Source organism: Punica granatum, chromosome 8, assembly GCF_007655135.1.
Source record: "Punica granatum isolate Tunisia-2019 chromosome 8, ASM765513v2, whole genome shotgun sequence".
NCBI lineage: Eukaryota > Viridiplantae > Streptophyta > Magnoliopsida > Myrtales > Lythraceae > Punica > Punica granatum.
The window spans coordinates 9,782,700-9,800,209 of NC_045134.1; the positions used below are offsets into that span (position 1 = coordinate 9,782,700).

At 41.8% G+C, this 17,510-nt stretch overlaps 2 protein-coding genes across 3 annotated transcripts; both read right to left on the bottom strand.

Annotated features, from left to right (window-relative positions):
- Positions 1 to 3,561: 3,561 nt before the first annotated feature.
- LOC116189205 (biotin carboxylase 2, chloroplastic) lies at positions 3,562 to 10,034 on the bottom strand. 2 transcript variants are annotated; one of them, XM_031518766.1, is made up of 17 exons: positions 9,853 to 10,034; positions 9,662 to 9,723; positions 8,846 to 9,171; positions 8,130 to 8,271; positions 7,644 to 7,742; positions 7,478 to 7,534; positions 6,991 to 7,062; positions 6,673 to 6,762; positions 6,193 to 6,252; positions 5,606 to 5,791; positions 5,409 to 5,501; positions 5,250 to 5,331; positions 4,863 to 4,969; positions 4,471 to 4,546; positions 4,195 to 4,241; positions 4,041 to 4,103; positions 3,562 to 3,953 (listed from the first exon to the last, which is right to left on the bottom strand). In XM_031518766.1, the coding sequence occupies exons 2-17, from the start codon at positions 9,704 to 9,706 to the stop codon at positions 3,900 to 3,902; spliced, it is 1,599 nt and encodes a 532-aa protein (XP_031374626.1). In that variant the 5' UTR covers positions 9,707 to 9,723; positions 9,853 to 10,034; the 3' UTR covers positions 3,562 to 3,899. The 2 variants fall into 2 exon arrangements, with proteins under 2 accessions (XP_031374626.1, XP_031374627.1); XM_031518767.1 differs by having other exon boundaries at positions 9,662 to 9,706; positions 9,853 to 10,033.
- Positions 10,035 to 11,347: 1,313 nt separating this feature from the next.
- LOC116186981 (microsomal glutathione S-transferase 3) lies at positions 11,348 to 12,796 on the bottom strand. Its single transcript, XM_031515545.1, has 4 exons — positions 12,521 to 12,796; positions 12,324 to 12,399; positions 11,776 to 11,948; positions 11,348 to 11,660 (listed from the first exon to the last, which is right to left on the bottom strand). Exons 1-4 carry the CDS (start codon positions 12,631 to 12,633, stop codon positions 11,585 to 11,587), a joined length of 438 nt encoding a protein of 145 aa, XP_031371405.1. The 5' UTR covers positions 12,634 to 12,796; the 3' UTR covers positions 11,348 to 11,584.
- Positions 12,797 to 17,510: the final 4,714 nt, after the last annotated feature.

The following is a 17,510-nucleotide window of genomic DNA, read 5'->3' on the forward strand; positions in this document are numbered from 1 at the left end:
CTACTTCAGCCTCAAGAGGTATTGGTCTCGTCTCTGTGCTTCAATTTGGTTGCTGATCTGGACGCCTATCTGGTTGTTGGCTTATCTCTGCTTCCGTTGCTGCTTGCTACTTGCAGACTCTGCTTCAGTCTCTATTGTCTTTAGTCCTCTTGTCTTTAGTTAATATGTCAAACTCGATGAGTACTGTGAGTGTCTCCCCAATCTATGGGAGTCCTGTAATTTCTAATGTTAAGTTAAATGGAAAAACCTTCGCTGATTGGAAGGCTTCTGTTGAGCTATGGTTTTTGGGTCAATGGCACATGGAGCATCTCACCAAAGATGTTTCAAAAATTGAGGATTCGAAGAAGGCAACTTGGATTTAAATTGATGCATACCTGTGCACTCTTTTATGGCAGTCCATTGACCCATCTCTAATGTCCATGTTCCGTCCTTACAAGACATGTAAATCAGTGTGGACGCGTGTGAAAGAGGTGTATACCTGTGATATTACTCGGGTGTATGATGCACTTTCTAATCTATTTCAGTTGAAGCTTTTAGATACAGATATGCACACACACTTGGCCCGACTTCAAGGATTATTTACCGAGTTTGATGAGGTCATGCCCTACACTGCTGACCTCAAGGAACAACAGAATCAACGTGACAAAATGAAAGCTATCATTTACCTGCAGAGTCTCGGAGTCAAGTATGAACATGTGAGAAGTCAAATTCTTAGTGGAGAGGCAATCCCTCCATTGGCCGATGTGATTGCTCGGCTAATTCGAGTGACTGATGTTTCGCAAACCCCATGTACAGTTGAGGAGAAGGCGGCACTTGCTATCGAGTCCAACTTGTCTAGTGCAACCTTTAGTTCAGCCGGTGTTGCCTATTCTCACAAGGGCCATCGAGCATCCGAAGGAGGAAAGGGTCAGGGGAATCCCCCAACGTGCACTTATTGTGGGCGACGCGGTCATAGTCAGGAAAAGTGCTATTCACTACATGGATTTCCTCCTAAGGTCACAAATGTTGCTCAGGTGCAAGTGTCGGTCGACATTGACAGTAGTTTTGCATCGTACAGAGGGACACCCACTGGATTGTCATCTTCTGTGGTTATTTCGGCAGAGGACTACGCTCAGTTTACTCGTCTCCTTCAGAACCAGGCAGTAAAGCAAACATCTCATCCTCCTGTTGTTTCCTTCGCACAGTCAGGTCAGCCAGTGGCATGTCTCACTAAATCCTCTCCAATTGGCACGTGGGTTCTCGACTCAGGTGCATCCGATCATATTAACTCTAATTTGTTATCCCACTTCCATAATGCTAGCTCTTTGCCCTCTATTACTTTAGCTAATGGTTCTATCGCTTCGGCAAGTGGTCTTGGAACGGCTCAACCTACTGCTTTCATTTCCTTATCCTCCGTCCTATATCTTCTTAATTTTCCCTGTAACTTAATATCTATTAGCAAACTGACCAAAAGCCTCAATTGCATTGTAACATTTACCTCGGACTCTGTGATGATTCAGGACTCGAGGACAGGAGGAACGATTGGAATGAGGCGTGAGTTTCAAGGCCTCTACCGACTATCTGCTCCAGTAACTTCTGAGGTACCTATTGCCTGCACCGCTGCTGCATCTCCAGAGCAGATTCATAGTCGCCTAGGTCATCCATCTTTAGCTAATATAAAACAAATGGTTCCAAGTTTGTCCAAGGTCAGTCAATTAGAGTGTCAATCATGTCAGCTTGGAAAACATATTAGGGCCCAGTTTCCAAGTAGAGTCAGTAAACGTGCTAGTGCACCTTTTGTTTTAGTTCATTCAGGCATTTGGGGTCCTTGTCCAGTTCCTTCAAGTCAAGGTTATCTTTATTTCGTAACCTTCATTGATGATTATTCAAGAATGACATGGGTTTATCTACTGAAAAATCGTTTTGATCTATACTCCACATTTGTGTCCTTTTGTGCTGAAATCCAAACACAATTTGGTGTTTCAATTCGTACTCTTCGTAGTGATAATGCCAGAGAGTATTTCTTAGCTTCATTTCAATCATATATGTCCTCTCGAGCCATGATAAATCAGTCTTCTTGTACTTATACTCCACAACAAAATGGAGTTGCTGAGCAAAAGAATATGCATCTTGTTGAGACCCTACGCACTCTCTTGATACATATGAATGTACCAGTCAAATTTTGGGGTGATGCACTTCTCACTGCATGCTATTTGATTAATAGAATGCCTTCCAGTGTCCTTCATGGTCAAATTCCTTTTTCAGACTTGTTTCCTCGTGATGCAATCTATTCCTTGCCTCCACGTATTTTTGGGTGTCTTTGTTTCGTACACCAATTACTCCCAGTTCATCAAAACTGTCTCCTCGCTCTTTAAAGTGTGTATTCTTGGGATATCCTCGAGGACAAAAAGGATATAGATGCTACTCTCTAGAACAACGCAGATATTTTGTGATCGCTAATGTCACCTTCTTTGAGTCCACTCCTTTTTTTTCTGCGTCTCCCAATCAATCTGAGTTAGTTTCTGAATCACTGCCTCTCCCTTCTCCATATGTAATTGTCCCATCTAATGTTCCATCCACATCCACTCCTCCTGAAATACTTGAGACAGCTGAACCATGTGAGTTGATCACTTATCAGCGCAAAAAAAAAAAGGTACCTCATGTTGAATCACAGTCGGTAGAGAGAGTACAAGTAATCTCTCCTGCGAGTCCAAAAGACTCTATCTCTGTTCCAGTCGTGCCTCCATCCTCGAATCCACCATTGATGTCCTTCCTTGAGCCAGATTTACCTATTGCCCAGAGAAAAGGTACCCATTCTACTGCCAATCCTTATCCTTTATATAACTTATAGTCGTCTATCTCCTACCTATACCGCCTTTCTTTCCTCTTTGGATTCTGTTTCTATTCCTCAATCCGTTAGGGAGGCATTGTTCCATCCTGACTAGCGGGAAGCAATGGAAGATGAGATGTCTGCTTTACATGCCAACGGTACTTGGGAACTTGGACCTTTGCCACCTGGAAAGACTATTGTTGGTTGTCGATGGGTGTATACTATGAAGATGTCACCAAGTGGTTCTATTGATAGATTGAAAGCTCATCTAGTTGCCAAAGGCTATACGCAGATTCCTAGACTAGATTATGGAGATACATTTTCTCCTGTAGCCAACGTGGCTTCTGTAGGTCTACTATTGTCATTGGCAGCTGTTCGTCATTGGTCGCTCCACCAGTTGGACATCAAAAATGTCTTTTTACACGGAGACTTGGAAGAGGAAGTTTATATGGAGCAACCACCTGGGTCTGTTGCTCAGGGGGAGTACTTCGGCAAGGTATGTAAACTCCGTAAATCTTTGTTATTTTTAGAAAATCATAAAAATTATAAAATATAAAATACTAAGTCAACTTTCTAATAATAAAACGTGCCAAACCACTTGAACTAACTCACGTTATTTCACTATTATGTAAAAGCATACCCCAAACTTTCAGGATATTCTCATTTGCTCCCATGCTCAACTTTCTTTTTTTACTATATTACTATTAGAAACTTCCAAATTGGCACTCAATAGAAGCATCGCCATTCAGATATAACAAAGAACTCAACTATCATCAATGGCCAAGAAACTATCTCAGACTTGCCCTGGAAGTTAATTAAAACCCGAAAAAGGCAAATAATTTATCTGAAAAAGAAGCTCAAGTATCCAAAAACTGTCTCAAGACCGAAAACAATAAGAGGAAACCTATCTAAACCCTTGACTGAGATTTTGAATATATGGTACTAACAAAGATCAATTGGCACTTATTCTAATCAAATAAAACGACACACATCATGAGCAAAAATTAACTGTTAGCCATGAAAACTGACACGAATCCTTATGCTATAATGGGCATTCTGACTGATGAATCATTAGGAGACAAGAATTTATTTAAGCAGTTGCACTGCTTAGCTCCTTTGGAGTTGACAGCACCATCTTCTGAGGCTGCAGTAACCAAATGAACAAAGTCAAGGTTGGAAATTGAATGTTGTAAAGAAAGGGTGAACAGTCATTTAAATTCTTTTGCCTTACCTCCCTCAACTCTTCCTCGTGCTTCGGGATGAAAGCAGTATCTACTTTCCCATTTTTGAAGTCCTGCAAAGGTCGAAAAGTCAATTGATCATGGTTGGAAGGGGGGAAAAAACGAATAAATGATGATTCTATTAGCACTAACAGATTTTCCTACCTCAATGTCGAGGATGAGTTTGTGGTATTCAATGGTTGTGGGAACCCCTGAGATGAAAAGATGATTAGAAATGAGGACGGAATCAAAATCGATTTAATTGAACATTCAGAATAACAGAGAGCAAAATGTAGAGAGGTCAGATGTAATTCATGTAGTGCTATTGGAAAAGGGAATATGAAAGGACCCAGATGACCATTCATAGTCCATAAGATGGGGCACAGTCAGCTTTGTACTTCAAGATTATGAGCATAGCTGCTGAATAAATCGTATATTTACCGGTTATGATGGTGTCATCAAGAGCCCTCTTCATGCGCTCAATTGCCTTTTCCCTTGTCGGAGCCCACACAATAAGCTACAGTAATAGACCTTAGTTAAAACAACAAACGACGCAATCGTAAAGCAAAAGTGCTAAAAATAGACACAACATGCCAAATTTCCAACTTTACTACATCAAAACGAGTTCCCTATAATTATAATCTGAAGACACCAGAAAGCAGTAATTAACCATGGGAAGAGAAAGGCCTAATAAATTTCATCTGGTGCAAGGAAATATTCTGAATCTATATCCTAGAGAATATCTTTAGACGTCTCCTAAGCCAGCAATGGTCTCAACTATTAACCCTTACCGGACACCAAAACTAAAAAACAGATGGAGAAGACGGACAAACCTTTCCAAGAAGAGAATCATAGCTTGGAGGAACAACATAATCGGGATAGACATGGCTGTCCATTCTAACAAATGGGCCCCCAGAAGGAAGATATGATGTTATTCTACCTGTTATTCAAACAAAATATGAAAGTTCAGGAAAATCATTGTCATATGCTAATAAGTAAAGCAGGGGCAAGAATTCTAATGCTGAAACCAGGTTTCAGTGGGATGAAAACAAAACTGATTAAGTGAAATGGACAACAGTGCGAGCGAGTCTTCCAGTGAAGCAAGAGTTGGCATGAGATACAAAATATTTTGAAGAAGCTCATGGAGCAAAAGAAAAGGTTTAATTCTCATGAGCATATGCCTACAGAAGATGTGTAGCCTAATTTCGAGAAAGTCATACCTGGCCCAGGACGGAATCCTTTGAATGCATCTTCGGCATTGATACGGCATTCGATTGAATGTCCTCTGAGCACAATATCTTCCTGTACATATAAGAGCTCTTTGAGTATAACATCTCTCATGCATATGCTGCATTAGCAACGAATTGACAAATCCATACCTGCTTGTAGCGGAGCTTCTCTCCCATGGCTACACGAATTTGCTCCTCAATCAGATCAACAGAAGATATCATTTCCGTCACAGGGTGCTCAACCTGAAAGGGGACAAACCACCACCAATAAATTTGACATTTTCTGAGACCATTAATGAGGATGAATCATAAAAATGCCACCTATGAATATTAAGAATTGGTCTGACCTGAATTCTAGTGTTCATTTCCATGAAATAGAAAGAACCTCTCTCATCCAAAAGAAACTCGACTGTTCCCACTCCAATGTAGCCTATAGATGCAGCTGCAGCAACTGCTGCATCACCCATGGCTTTCCTCAACTCTGGGGTTAATGCAGGAGAGGGAGCTTCTTCCAGCAGTTTCTGGTTCCTTCTCTGCAGAGAAAGTCATACACTGAGAAGTTATATATCAACAGAAAAGTTGTAGCGAGAAGTTATTTATCAATAGACAAGTCTTTCACCATGACTAAATGAAAACAGGGTGTTGATCTTCTGCATATACTATTGACTATTTAATAGCATGATGCTGAAGGACAGTACATTGATGAAACTACTCCTAAAGCAACTAGAAAAGCAGTACCACATATCCCTTTTTTCCCCTTTCTTTGACATTCCATTCCTCGGGTTCCCACAAAAAAAGTAAAATAAGATCATTCTTTAGAAACCATCTAATTGTTGCCCTACTAAATTAATTCAGTTTCCTGCACATATTCTAGTCCCCTACTTATATTTCATGCCATATCACTTTAAATGTTATCTCCTCTAACATATAATACCTGGATGCTGCAGTCACGCTCTCCAAAGTGAACAACATTGCCATATTTATCAGCAAGAACCTGTGGAGCCAAGCGATGAATTAATTAAATAGATATTGCTTGCTACCTCAAACCACAGAATTAAGCAGGAGAAAGAATAAGAATTGGCCAATATTAGTAATCAAATTCAACAGCAAAGATTTTATCAAGATGTATTCAATCGTTTCAAAAAGAATCATAAAAATCCCGAAATTGTCGGCCTTCTTAAAACTCAGAAAGGAAGCAATATTGCAGGTCAAAGCCCTAACGCTGAATGACGTCAGAGTCAAGCTCTGGTACTTGTATGAACCAATCCACTAGTTATGACATTGAGGGAGAAACTACACAAATAGATGGAGTGACATGACAAGTTGACCAAAGGAAACCCAGAACTCTCTATGAAGTTGCCCCAAGTTTACATATTATGATCTCTTTCTCTCAGGCCTTAAAAGCAACAATTACCTGGAATTCAATGTGTCTTGGATTCTGAATATATTTTTCCAAGTAAACTCCATCATTCCCAAACGCTGCTGCAGCCTCGCTTTTGGCTTGCTGCAGATAGATAAACAAATCATATTATGTATCACGAAGAAAGTCCTCTTTTATAATCATTACATCAACAAAATAGGTAATGGTGAAGCATACACAAAAATCAAAGAGAATCCACTGAACAGACATGAGTTTTAAGTTCTTAACCAAAATTAAACAAATCAATCAACTTCATTGAAAGTGAACCAGGCTGACAGGGGTAAGCTCAGAAAATGAAAGGGAGAGATGTACCTGTAACAACTTGACGAACTCTTCTGGCTCTTTAGCAAGACGCATGCCTCGTCCTCCACCTCCAGCTGTGGCCTACATCACATATAACGTCAGCCCAAGGAATGAAGTCTGTGCATCATTGGAAGTAAAACCTTCACAATCGAACCTATTCACATTGGAAGTAAATGAAGTCCATTCACTATTCTAAAACTGTAGTAAATGCTTTTAACTAGGGAGTAACCAGGAAATCAAATTTCCAGGCCAGCAAAAACTTGTATTTAAAAAATTGCCCGTGTATAAGAACAAGAGCTTAGGATATGCTATGTCAGTAGCTACTATGCCATGGTTTTATTAAGACGGCAGAACAGAGGGTAAGGTAATACAGCAGCTACAAATAATTTAGTCATGGAATAAATTTTCGGCAAATATGCACATACCATAATGATAAAAATGCAATGTCACATTATGCTAATGACAGTACACAATAATGTCCTGGGAGCAGTCTTACCTTAATCATCACAGGAAAACCAATCTCCTTCGCAAGCCTGATTGCTTCCTCTGTGCTCTGTGGTAGAATTTACACCAAAAGCTAATTAGTATAATTATTGCATATGGGCTGATCAAATAAACATAAAATTGACTATGAAATCAGCACTAGCTATAGAATAAAGCACCTGCAATAGTCCATCACTTCCTGGTACAGTTGGAACACCAGCATTCTTCATTGTATCTCTAGCGGTAGATTTGTCACCCATAACACGGATGCTGTCAGGCTGTGCATATGAATAAAGTAAATCATCATGATCTCAGATTGCTTATTCATTTGAAAGAAAAAGGAACTCCTGGGAAGCTAAAGAAGAAATTAACAAAGAACGGATGACTCCAGTTTACTTTTTATTTTTCCCTCTCTTGACAACTGAAAAATGATGTTCGACTTTATGATTAGAAGAAGGAATTGACGGACCAAAATCAGCTTTTCAATCTAACAGCAATATTTATCGACATGCCGCTGCCTGTACCATACCATAATTAAAGAAAAGTAAACTCTAGTAGATTAATGACACAGGTGTATTTGCTTTAATTATAATTATTAAACTAACACAAAAAAAATTTGACAAATCGAGCAGTAGAGGGAACCCATAAATTCAAGTGCTGCTCACATTAGGTCCTATAAAGTTAATTCCATGCTCTCTGCACATCTCCACGAATACTGCATTTTCAGCAAGGAAACCATATCCAGGATGGAGCATGGTACATCCACGGCTGATGGCGGCAGATAGAACATTTGGAATCAATAGATAGCTGCAAAAGGCGCATTAATGCACCAAAGATAGCTGTTAGCGGCCAGATAATTTGACACCAATCTTACATTTGGGTGTAATAACTAATACTCTTTAAATATATGTCCGAGAGTCCAAGTATTATGCTTAAGTTACTACTCTTTCATGCCACTACATTAAAGCCAATACATGCGAGTAAAAAAACATCAGTTTAACGGAAAAAATAAAATACACATTAATGGTTTGTTATAAAAATTAAAAAGCCATATAGGAGTCGTCTTTTCTCTGACATTTCTTGACGTGGTTTTTGCCACATATTGATTGATGGCTGTCTGCATCGCTCTGTCCAAAGAGCTGTGTATCTCAGCTCAAACTCTTTTGCTTTTAATGTGCTCCAAAATGACAATTACGTATGGATTAGTCAATATGTATCTGTAGTACAGGATACTGCACAGCTCATAGTTGAGATACAAAAAAACCTTAATATCAGCAATTTATACTTCTAAACAAGGAATACATGCAAGTGTTTGATGAAAAGTTTATGACAATCAAAAGTGAGGAAAGTCGGCAAGAAAATTAAAATGCAAAGTACTTACGATTGGCTGCTTGGGGCTTCACCAATGCAAACTGAATCATCTGCCAATTTCACATGAAGGGCATCTTTGTCAATAGTAGAGTAAACGGCCACACAAGGGATGCCCAATTCATGAGCAGTTCGGATAACGCGGACAGCGATCTCCCCTCTGTTCGCCACCAGAATCTTTTCGGCACGGCAAGTTACATTAAGAGCTCCACCCCTTTTCTTAGACTTATGACTGACTTGCAGGGCATGGGCCCTCTGTCTTGGGAAGTTAATCTTGCTTCCAACCATAAAGCTACATTGCGAACTCCGAATCCCGAAGTTCCGCCCCACAATTACACCCTGCAGTACAAAATCAGAACTAAGGAGGAGGGAGACATGAACAGATGCTGCAAAAGGGTAAATTTTCTCAGGGAACAATTGTAATCAGAGCAAGCATCAAAATTTAACGGAAAAACTTTTCCTTTCTACTTATCCCGAAAAAAGAAAAAGGATCCTTTCTAATGTCAATAATCTCCCGGCAACAACTGAAAGCAATATTCATCCTCAGATAACAGAACAGAAGGGAGAAGCCTGAAGTAAGCTAGAACAATGAAAACAACCTTTTTCCTTTCCTCTCTGTTTTTTTCTCCCCTTTTTTTCAAGGAATTGTAACAGAAGATGGAATCCCAACTCCTGATAGAATTACAAGCTCATTGAACAAATTGAAGCATCCCAAATGACAGCAAGCAACAAAGTGGTGATCTGGGCTGGGCTCATTAATGGCGAACTTGAAGTTGCTGACAGTTAGAATCGGGAAACAATCCAAAAGGGCAGTTCTTGATGAACTTACAGGACGTGAAGTGACGGATTTGCTCATGGGCATTGTCGCCTCCATCTTGTATGCAATAGCACCTGCAGAACTCAATATCAGAACAGAAAGGGAGCAACCCGCATTTTCGTTTTTGCTCTTTCTCTCAGAGGAATGGAGATAAAGAGAAGGAGGTGATGAGATCTCTGAGAAATTGAGCTGGGACACCGTACCTCGTAATCCCCGAAATGTGCCGAATTGCTTGATTGATTAAGAGAGAGAGAGCTTGAATAAGAAGTCGAGATGGAGATGTGAAGGGAGAGAGGAGGAAGAAGAAAAAGGAGGAGGGACAGTCGATGTGTTCGAGGAAGGGGAGTGAGTGTTGATTTCTCCGCCTTTGTTGGGTGGGGGTTGGCCCTGCGCGCTTTTGATCCCTCTCATTTTCACAGCTCATCGATAATTTATTAGGTGCTAATTTCACTTTGCCCCCCGTAATTTGACTCATCTCCAATTTATCCTCAAAAAGCTGGAAAACAATCCGAATTAGCCCCTGATTGGGGTAGCTTTTCCTCAGGTTCCAACCTCGTCGGGGTCATGCAAAGAGATCGGGATTCGGCAACTTATCATCTCATCATATCTATGCTCATTTTCTGTTGTGCTCTTTCATGTTCATGTCTCATAAACATAATTTCAAATTTCACTTATTATAAGTAGTCGTGACATTTAAACCTCTAATTCCCCTACAAAAGCACATAACTCTCGCATGAATGAATGAAAAATAATCGAAAAAATTAGTAATGTTAGAATTTGGGGGGAAAATGAAAAGGTTTCCCCAATTTCAAGGATTAAATTCAGACAAATTGAATCATAGGGTGCATCTGGTTCAGGAACTGCACTATAACTGTTAGGGAGCAAATTTAAATCAAAAACAATTTAATGGCCTTCTCAGTTCTTCCCTCTGACTAATTGCAAATTGCCAACCTCGTCATCAATTTCATCGTCGGACTTTGTCCTTTTAATTGATTTTTTTTTTTGATAGGTGTCTTTTTAATAGATTTGCTTATTTATCATTTATGCCCAAAAGAAAAAGAAGCCATAATGCCCACCAAAATCAACTTTAACCGTTTAGTTGCTTGCTTACCGTTTCCATCACGGTTCAAGGGGGAGCATTCGTTTCTCCCTGTCAAATGAATAAGCATTTGCCAAGATGATCTCTTGATAAAGATCACCACAAGCCAAGTATCGGCTCTATATTTCCCAGCTGCAACTCATTTCGTGACTTGGCTTCCTGACACTTGGGGCCGTAAAATCTTCCAAGAATGGATGCGAATACATTTCTCCCAGTTGATGAGTTAATCCTTAAATCAAAATATGAATCGATACTATGATCATATAGGAAAATGGAATTTGAATAGAATAAAATCGCCGCACAGAATGCCGACAGAAAAGTATCCCGGAGTCAGTTTCTTTGAGTTGCAATCTCAAATCCTTCCTGACTTCACATTGTAATGCATGTTTGGACGCACGAATTTGAAGGAATCGAATGGAATCAACCATACAAAAAGGAATAAAACAGTCCATTCTATTCGATCCCTTTCGGTTCATGCCTAACAAGTATGGTCTGAATAAATAGAAAAGTGAAGCAATGAAATTATTGTGTAAAACGGTCTCATGCTATACGACTATTCGATTTTCAGTTGATCCTTGTGTGGATAGCACAGCAATAAAGGAAGAGAAGCACAGCAATAAAGGAAGAGAAACAACAGAAATGTTACAAAAGTGCTGATTTCACTTATTTGATCAAAGCCTTCTACAAACTAGAGTATGTTAACTCTCAGTTCACCCCCAAACCATAAGCAAACTCCCAAGGAAAAGGGCGACGAAAAACATTATCCAAGATGGAAACAAGATTACCAAAAGGCCGGACTAGTGAAAACCGAATGCTTCCTCTCCGGGCTCCGATGCTCATCCACAAAGAAGGCTGATTCCAAAGGAGATGGTACAGCCCATAAGTCCGAGCAATGCCAAGAATCCATACTTCCTGAATACAGAGAGAGATATCACTATTAGCATCAGCAACTCATCAGTTGGATTCATATGAGAAGAACCCTATTGAGAGAAAGAACCGAAAGAACCGTCTTGCAAATGGTACCAACCCAATCTTAAGGCGGTTTTCCGGATCACCAGTCGAGTAGCCCTTGAAGTAGAAGAAGCGGGACACGATATAAAGGCAGCCGAGCCCAGTGCAGATGCAGGGATGCCTGATGCCTCCGAGGATCATGAGCATGAAGAATGTGGGCATCATCTCCAGCGAGTTCTGGTGTCCTCTCTGTTCATCAAAACACAGCAAAACGTAACAATACAACACAATAAACCCAGCATATTGCATCCCCTTGCATTCTTTAACAGTATATAAGCCCGCGTCTATGATTCCAAATCCCAGCATGCCAACTTCCGACACTTCTAATCTTTATTGTCAAGCCTTATGGCCTATTCCCTCTAACTTAAGCTGGCAAGACATTTTATCGAACAGCTGGCGGGCGGGCGATGGGCAATCGAGGGTTCTGTCCAGAACTCTCCCTTTCCCACCCACCCACACGCGCGCGCAGACAGGGAAATTAGAAATCTGCTCATGGGACAAACCAAATCAAGATATGGTTTGTCATTTCTACTTCTAGGGAGACTGTCTCTGTCAGAGTCAAACCTGAACGCAGTTGAAGAGCTTCGCATCCTTGTTCTCAGATTCGGTGGCATAGAGGGTGGGATAGAAAACCTTGTACCTGACCCAATTCGGCAAACTCCCATCAGGATTCAAATTCGGAGAAGTTCCGGAACAAGAAACGAGTATTGAAGAGATAGAGAGAGAGAGAGAGGGGGGGGGGGGAGAGGAAGAAGGATTACTTCTTGCGAGCCTTGCCAACTTGAAAGGACATCCAGAAGTTGAGGAAGCAGTAGAGGATGAGCACCAGCGCCACGTAGCCGTACTCCCTCGGCAGCATCTCTACTCCGGCCATCTTCGCCGATACCAAGCTCTGAGCTTTACGACACGATACCTTTCTTCCCTGCTCAATGCCAAGTAAAACAGAGACGACGAACGCTTATTCCCGGGTTCGGGTTGACTTTGACTTTGCCGCTCGATAATTCCAATCCGTGGCTTTTCCTCCAAGCAAGGGAATACATGTGTGACTGGGACAGGGATTCTCTGTTTCTCCTTAACGGTGCGTTTGGATTCAAAATTAAAGTGACTTTGATTTGATTGTGAAAAAGATCAAATGAGTTGAGATTATAAATTTGACTTGAAAAATGTGTATTTTTGTTGTGTAGTGTGTTGAGTTAAAGTTAAAGTTAAAATTTTTGACTTGGGAAATATGTATTTTTATTGTGTAGTGTATTGAGTTAAAGTTAAAATTAAAATCAAAGTGATTTTAACTTCCAAGTTAGCTTCTCGAGTGTTTCATTTAAGCCTGTCCTCTTCTATTTGATTTTCTCTTTTCGACAAATAAATTGTGAAAAATAATGCTCTGGCGATTCCCGTGCAGCGTGCGGGAATGGAGCATTTAATACTCCTCTTCCTGACAATTCTTCTCCTTATGAAGTTAATATGCTTACCTGTTGTGAATGAGGGAGCAAGTGCCAACAGAGATGAAAGTGGTGGTCAGCAAAATGCACAGAGGAAGAGCCCGCGTCAGAGGATACGTTCTAGAAGGTCTGATGATTTCATCTGGGGCCCGTGTTAGTTAGAGACGGATGTGCTGGCATATACGGGTAAGGAGTGAGCCGTTATAATAAGGGGGTGAATGGTAGTGAGGGGTATCAATCTATTAAGCTATATTCCTTATCCTTATCTCCTAGTTTTCTCTCTGTATTTTCATCCCCTTCTTCTCTGAATTCTCATCCCCTTCTGCCGTGAATGTTCTGATGTGAGGATTGCAATTCTCCCTTAAGAATTGCTGAGTAAATACATAAATTGCCTTTGTTTCTGACTTCTCTGAATATTGTTCCATTGAGTCTCTGTTACTGAAGGAATTCTCTTCATTGGTGCTTTTATTGCATTCTCAACTCCAATGGCAGAGGATACTCGCCTCAAGGTTCTCAATGATTCCTTAAGGGCTGTTCAGGAAGCTCAAATCCAACACAAGAAGGAGTTTGAAGGTTTGCATTCCACTGTGCTTGGTCAGCAAAAGCTTTTCCAAGAGGTATTACACCGTCTCTCTTCCCTGGGAACTCAACTGGACGATTTTAAGGCTAATCTTGGAAAAACTCGTCCTACCGCTTCTGATCTCTCGAGCCAAGTATCTAGGGCCAACAACACTCCGACCTTGCGTCATAAGCCGGCTCCGGTTGAAATCAGCCGTTTCAGTGGCTCCAACCCGGAGGCCTGGACATTTCAGGTTGAGCGTTACTTCGAGTTCTATAAGATCAACCCTGATCATCAGCTAGATCTGGCTTCTTTCTACTTAGAGGGTGCCGCTCTTGAGTGGTATCAATGGATGTTTCGTAACAAACAGCTGGTTGATTGGCCGTATCTTGCTGAGATTCTCGTTAAACGATTCCGTGAGAACGATTTTGAAGCTCCAGAAGGTCGACTGGCTAAACTTCGCCAGCATACCACTGTCACTGAGTACCAGGCCGGCTTTGAAGCGATTTCCAATGAAACTATGGCGTTACTCACTCAGTTTCTGCTCCATTGCTTTATTTCGGGCTTGCTATTAGATATTAAGACAACAGTCTTGGTCCATAGGCCCACTACACTGGAGGATGCCATCACTTTGGCCCATCTACATGAGCAATGCATTACTCTTGAGAAGGGATTTGTTCGACCTTCGCTAGGTCGCAGTCCTCCGCTGCTCCCGCCACTATCTCCTCCACCCAGCTCAGTGGGTTCAACGCCAACTTCTCCGACAACGCTCCCTGGGAAACAACCAGTGAAGCGGCTGAGTTACGCGGAAGCCCAACAACGGCGCGTGAAGGGCCTTTGTTTCTACTGTGATGAAAAGTATATTCAATCACAAATGTGCAGCTCGACCAAAATTATTTCTCTTCGAGGAGGACACTGGACAACACAGTGACCTTGCTTCGGACACTCCCAGTGATTCTGCCTTGGCTGAGGGGCTGCAGGTACAGGAAGTGCAATCACAGTCGGCTATTTCATATCATGCCCTAACTGGGAGTATTTCCCCTACGACTCTACGATTTACTGGCCACGTTCATGGCACACCAGTTCAAGTCCTCGTAGATGGGGGTAGTACGCACAATTTCGTGCAAGCTCGGGTCCCCTACATTTTCAGTGTTAGTAGGAAGCGAAGAACGCTTGTTATGTGAAGGCATTATCCAAAGTGTACCCCCTTTCAATTCAGGGCTGCAAACTCCCACTTGATTTCTATGTTCTTCAATTACATGGGTCTGATATGGTTTTGGGCGTTTCTTGGTTGGCTACCCTGGGTCCGATTCTCACGGATTATTCAAATCGGCACCTAGAATTCGATTTTCAAGGGAAACGTATCTGTTGGGAAGGTGACTCTGCACCGGCCATTCAACCTGTCCAACTACAATGTCTGAAGCGCGTGAAGCATACTGACTCTATTGCTTCGTTTTTTCATATGGAGTTATTAACGGCAAGGGTGGCATCCACTCCAGAGTACCCCCCCGACCTCTCGGCAATGTTGACTTCTTTCTTGGATGTCTTCGCTAAGCCACATGGATTACCACTCTCAAGAAACCATGATCATTCGATTCCCTTGCTGCCTAACTCGGGCCCGGTGAATGTAAAGCCCTATCGGTACCCACACTTCCAAAAGCAGGAAATGGAAAGACTGGTTGCCGAGATGCTTAAAGAAGGCATCATTCGACCCAGTACCAGCCCCTTTTCTTCTCCCGTCCTGCTCGTCCGTAAGAAGGATGGAACTTGGCGCTTTTGTGTTGATTACAAGGCCCTCAATGCTATCACGGTTAGGGATTGTTTTCCCATCCCATCTATCGATGAGTTGTTCGACGAACTCCATGGTGCCCATTACTTCTCCAAGCTGGACTTGTTGGCCGGATATCACCAGATACGAATTAAAGCAGAGGATGTGGAGAAGACAGCTTTTCGCACTCACGACGGACATTACGAGTTCCTGGTAATGCCTTTCGGCCTCTCTAATGCTCCTTTGTCTTTCCAAGCTCTTATGAATGAGGTCTTTCGGCCTTATTTGCGCCGATTTGTTCTGGTATTTTTCGATTATATACTAGTTTATAGCCCTACTTGGACGACTCATTTGGATCACGTACGACTGGTGTTGCGATTGTCAAGGGATGACCACCTTGTCGTCAAGCAATCCAAGTGTTTATTTGGTCAATCACAAGTGGGTTATTTGGGACATGTTATCTCCAAACAAGGTCTGGCTGTTGACTCGGACAAAATTACCACTATTCAACAGTGGCCTCAACCGCAAAATGTCAAGGGAGTACATAGCTTTTTGGGGTTAGCGGGTTACTACAGGAGATTTATTAGACAGTATGCGCATGTTTCTGGTCCTCTAACGGATCTGTTGCTCAAGGACGCCTTTTGTTGGAATTCGGTGACGCAGGAAGCCTTCGACACATTGAAACAAAAGCTCAATTCCACCCCGGTATTGGCACTACCCGATTTCTCTAAAGACTTTCAGGTTGAAATTGATGCTTCCAGCATTGGAATTGGAGCAGTGTTATCCCAGGAGGGCCATCTCGTGGCTTATTTCAGTCAGAAATTGTGCCCGCGAATGCAGAACGCTTCTACTTATCACCGGGAAATGTATGCCATCACACAAGCTGTAAGTAAATGGCGACAATATCTCTTGGGGCGCAGATTTACTATCATTACAAACCAGCAATCCTTGAAGAATCTACAGGATCAAGTAATACAAACTCCTAATTAACAGAAATGGCTTAACAAGCTTGTTGGGAATGAATACAATATAGTATATCGTCCTGGCAAGCAAAATTCAGCTGCAGATGCCTTGTCCCAAGTGCCAGCTGCTACTTTGCTATCTCTCTCTACTCGGAAGTTCGCCTTAGCCGATGAGTTACGCAAAGTTAACGGACAACACTCTGAATTGTTAGAATTGCAACAAAAATTGCAAACTGACCTCTACTCCTTGCCAGGATATGAATTTAAGGAGGGATTGTTGTTCTTTCGTGGTAGATTGGTGATTCCTTCGGATTCGCCTCTCCGTCTCACACTCCTACAAGAATTTCACTCTTCGCCCATAGGAGGGCATGCAGGAGTGGCACAGACCTTCCACCGGTTATCCTCTAATTTTTCTTGGAAGCATATGCGCAAGGATGTTCAACAGTTTGTTGTCACTTGTCAAATCTGTCAACAAATGAAAGATACATTCCAGCGTCCAACGGGTTTGCTTCAACCTCTTCCTATTCCGGAGATGGTATTTGAAGAAATCTCCATGGATTTTATTACAGGGTTGCCTGACAGTCGTCGATCGGTTATCAAAATACGGGCATTTCATTGCTTTACCAGCTCACATTACGAGTCATCAAGTTGCTAAGGTTTTCGTCAATAATATCATTCGCTTGCATGGAGTACCTCGGGTGATCATCACTGACAGAGACCAAAAGTTCATGCACTCATTTTGGCAAGAGATTAATCGGCTCCAGGGCACCACGTTAGCTTTCAGCACCGCCTACCACCCGCAAACCGATGGACAAACGGAGGCACTCAATAAATGCCTGGAAATGTATCTTCGTTGTTTCCTGGCTGATTCTCCACATCACTGGGTGCAAATGCTTCCATGGGCAGAGTATTGGTACAACACTTCCTTCCAAACATCTGCTGGAATTACTCCTTTTCAGGTTCTATACGGGCGAGAGCCCCCCACGGTGGCACGCTACGTTAAAGGAAACAGCTCTAATGAAC

Coding starts and splice junctions, on each gene's coding strand:
- LOC116189205 (XM_031518766.1), bottom strand. CDS start 9,706: ATGGAGGCGACAATGCCCATGAGCAAATCCGTCACTTCACGTCCT. Junction 6,763..6,990: donor AGTTCGTCAAGTTGTTACAG/GTACATCTCTCC, acceptor ATCTATCTGCAG/CAAGCCAAAAGCGAGGCTGC. Junction 5,332..5,408: donor AGAAGCTCCGCTACAAGCAG/GTATGGATTTGT, acceptor TTATATGTACAG/GAAGATATTGTGCTCAGAGG.
- LOC116186981 (XM_031515545.1), bottom strand. CDS start 12,633: ATGGCCGGAGTAGAGATGCTGCCGAGGGAGTACGGCTACGTGGCGCTG. Junction 11,949..12,323: donor AGCTCTTCAACTGCGTTCAG/GTTTGACTCTGA, acceptor TTTGATGAACAG/AGAGGACACCAGAACTCGCT. Junction 11,661..11,775: donor GAAAACCGCCTTAAGATTGG/GTTGGTACCATT, acceptor CTCTGTATTCAG/GAAGTATGGATTCTTGGCAT.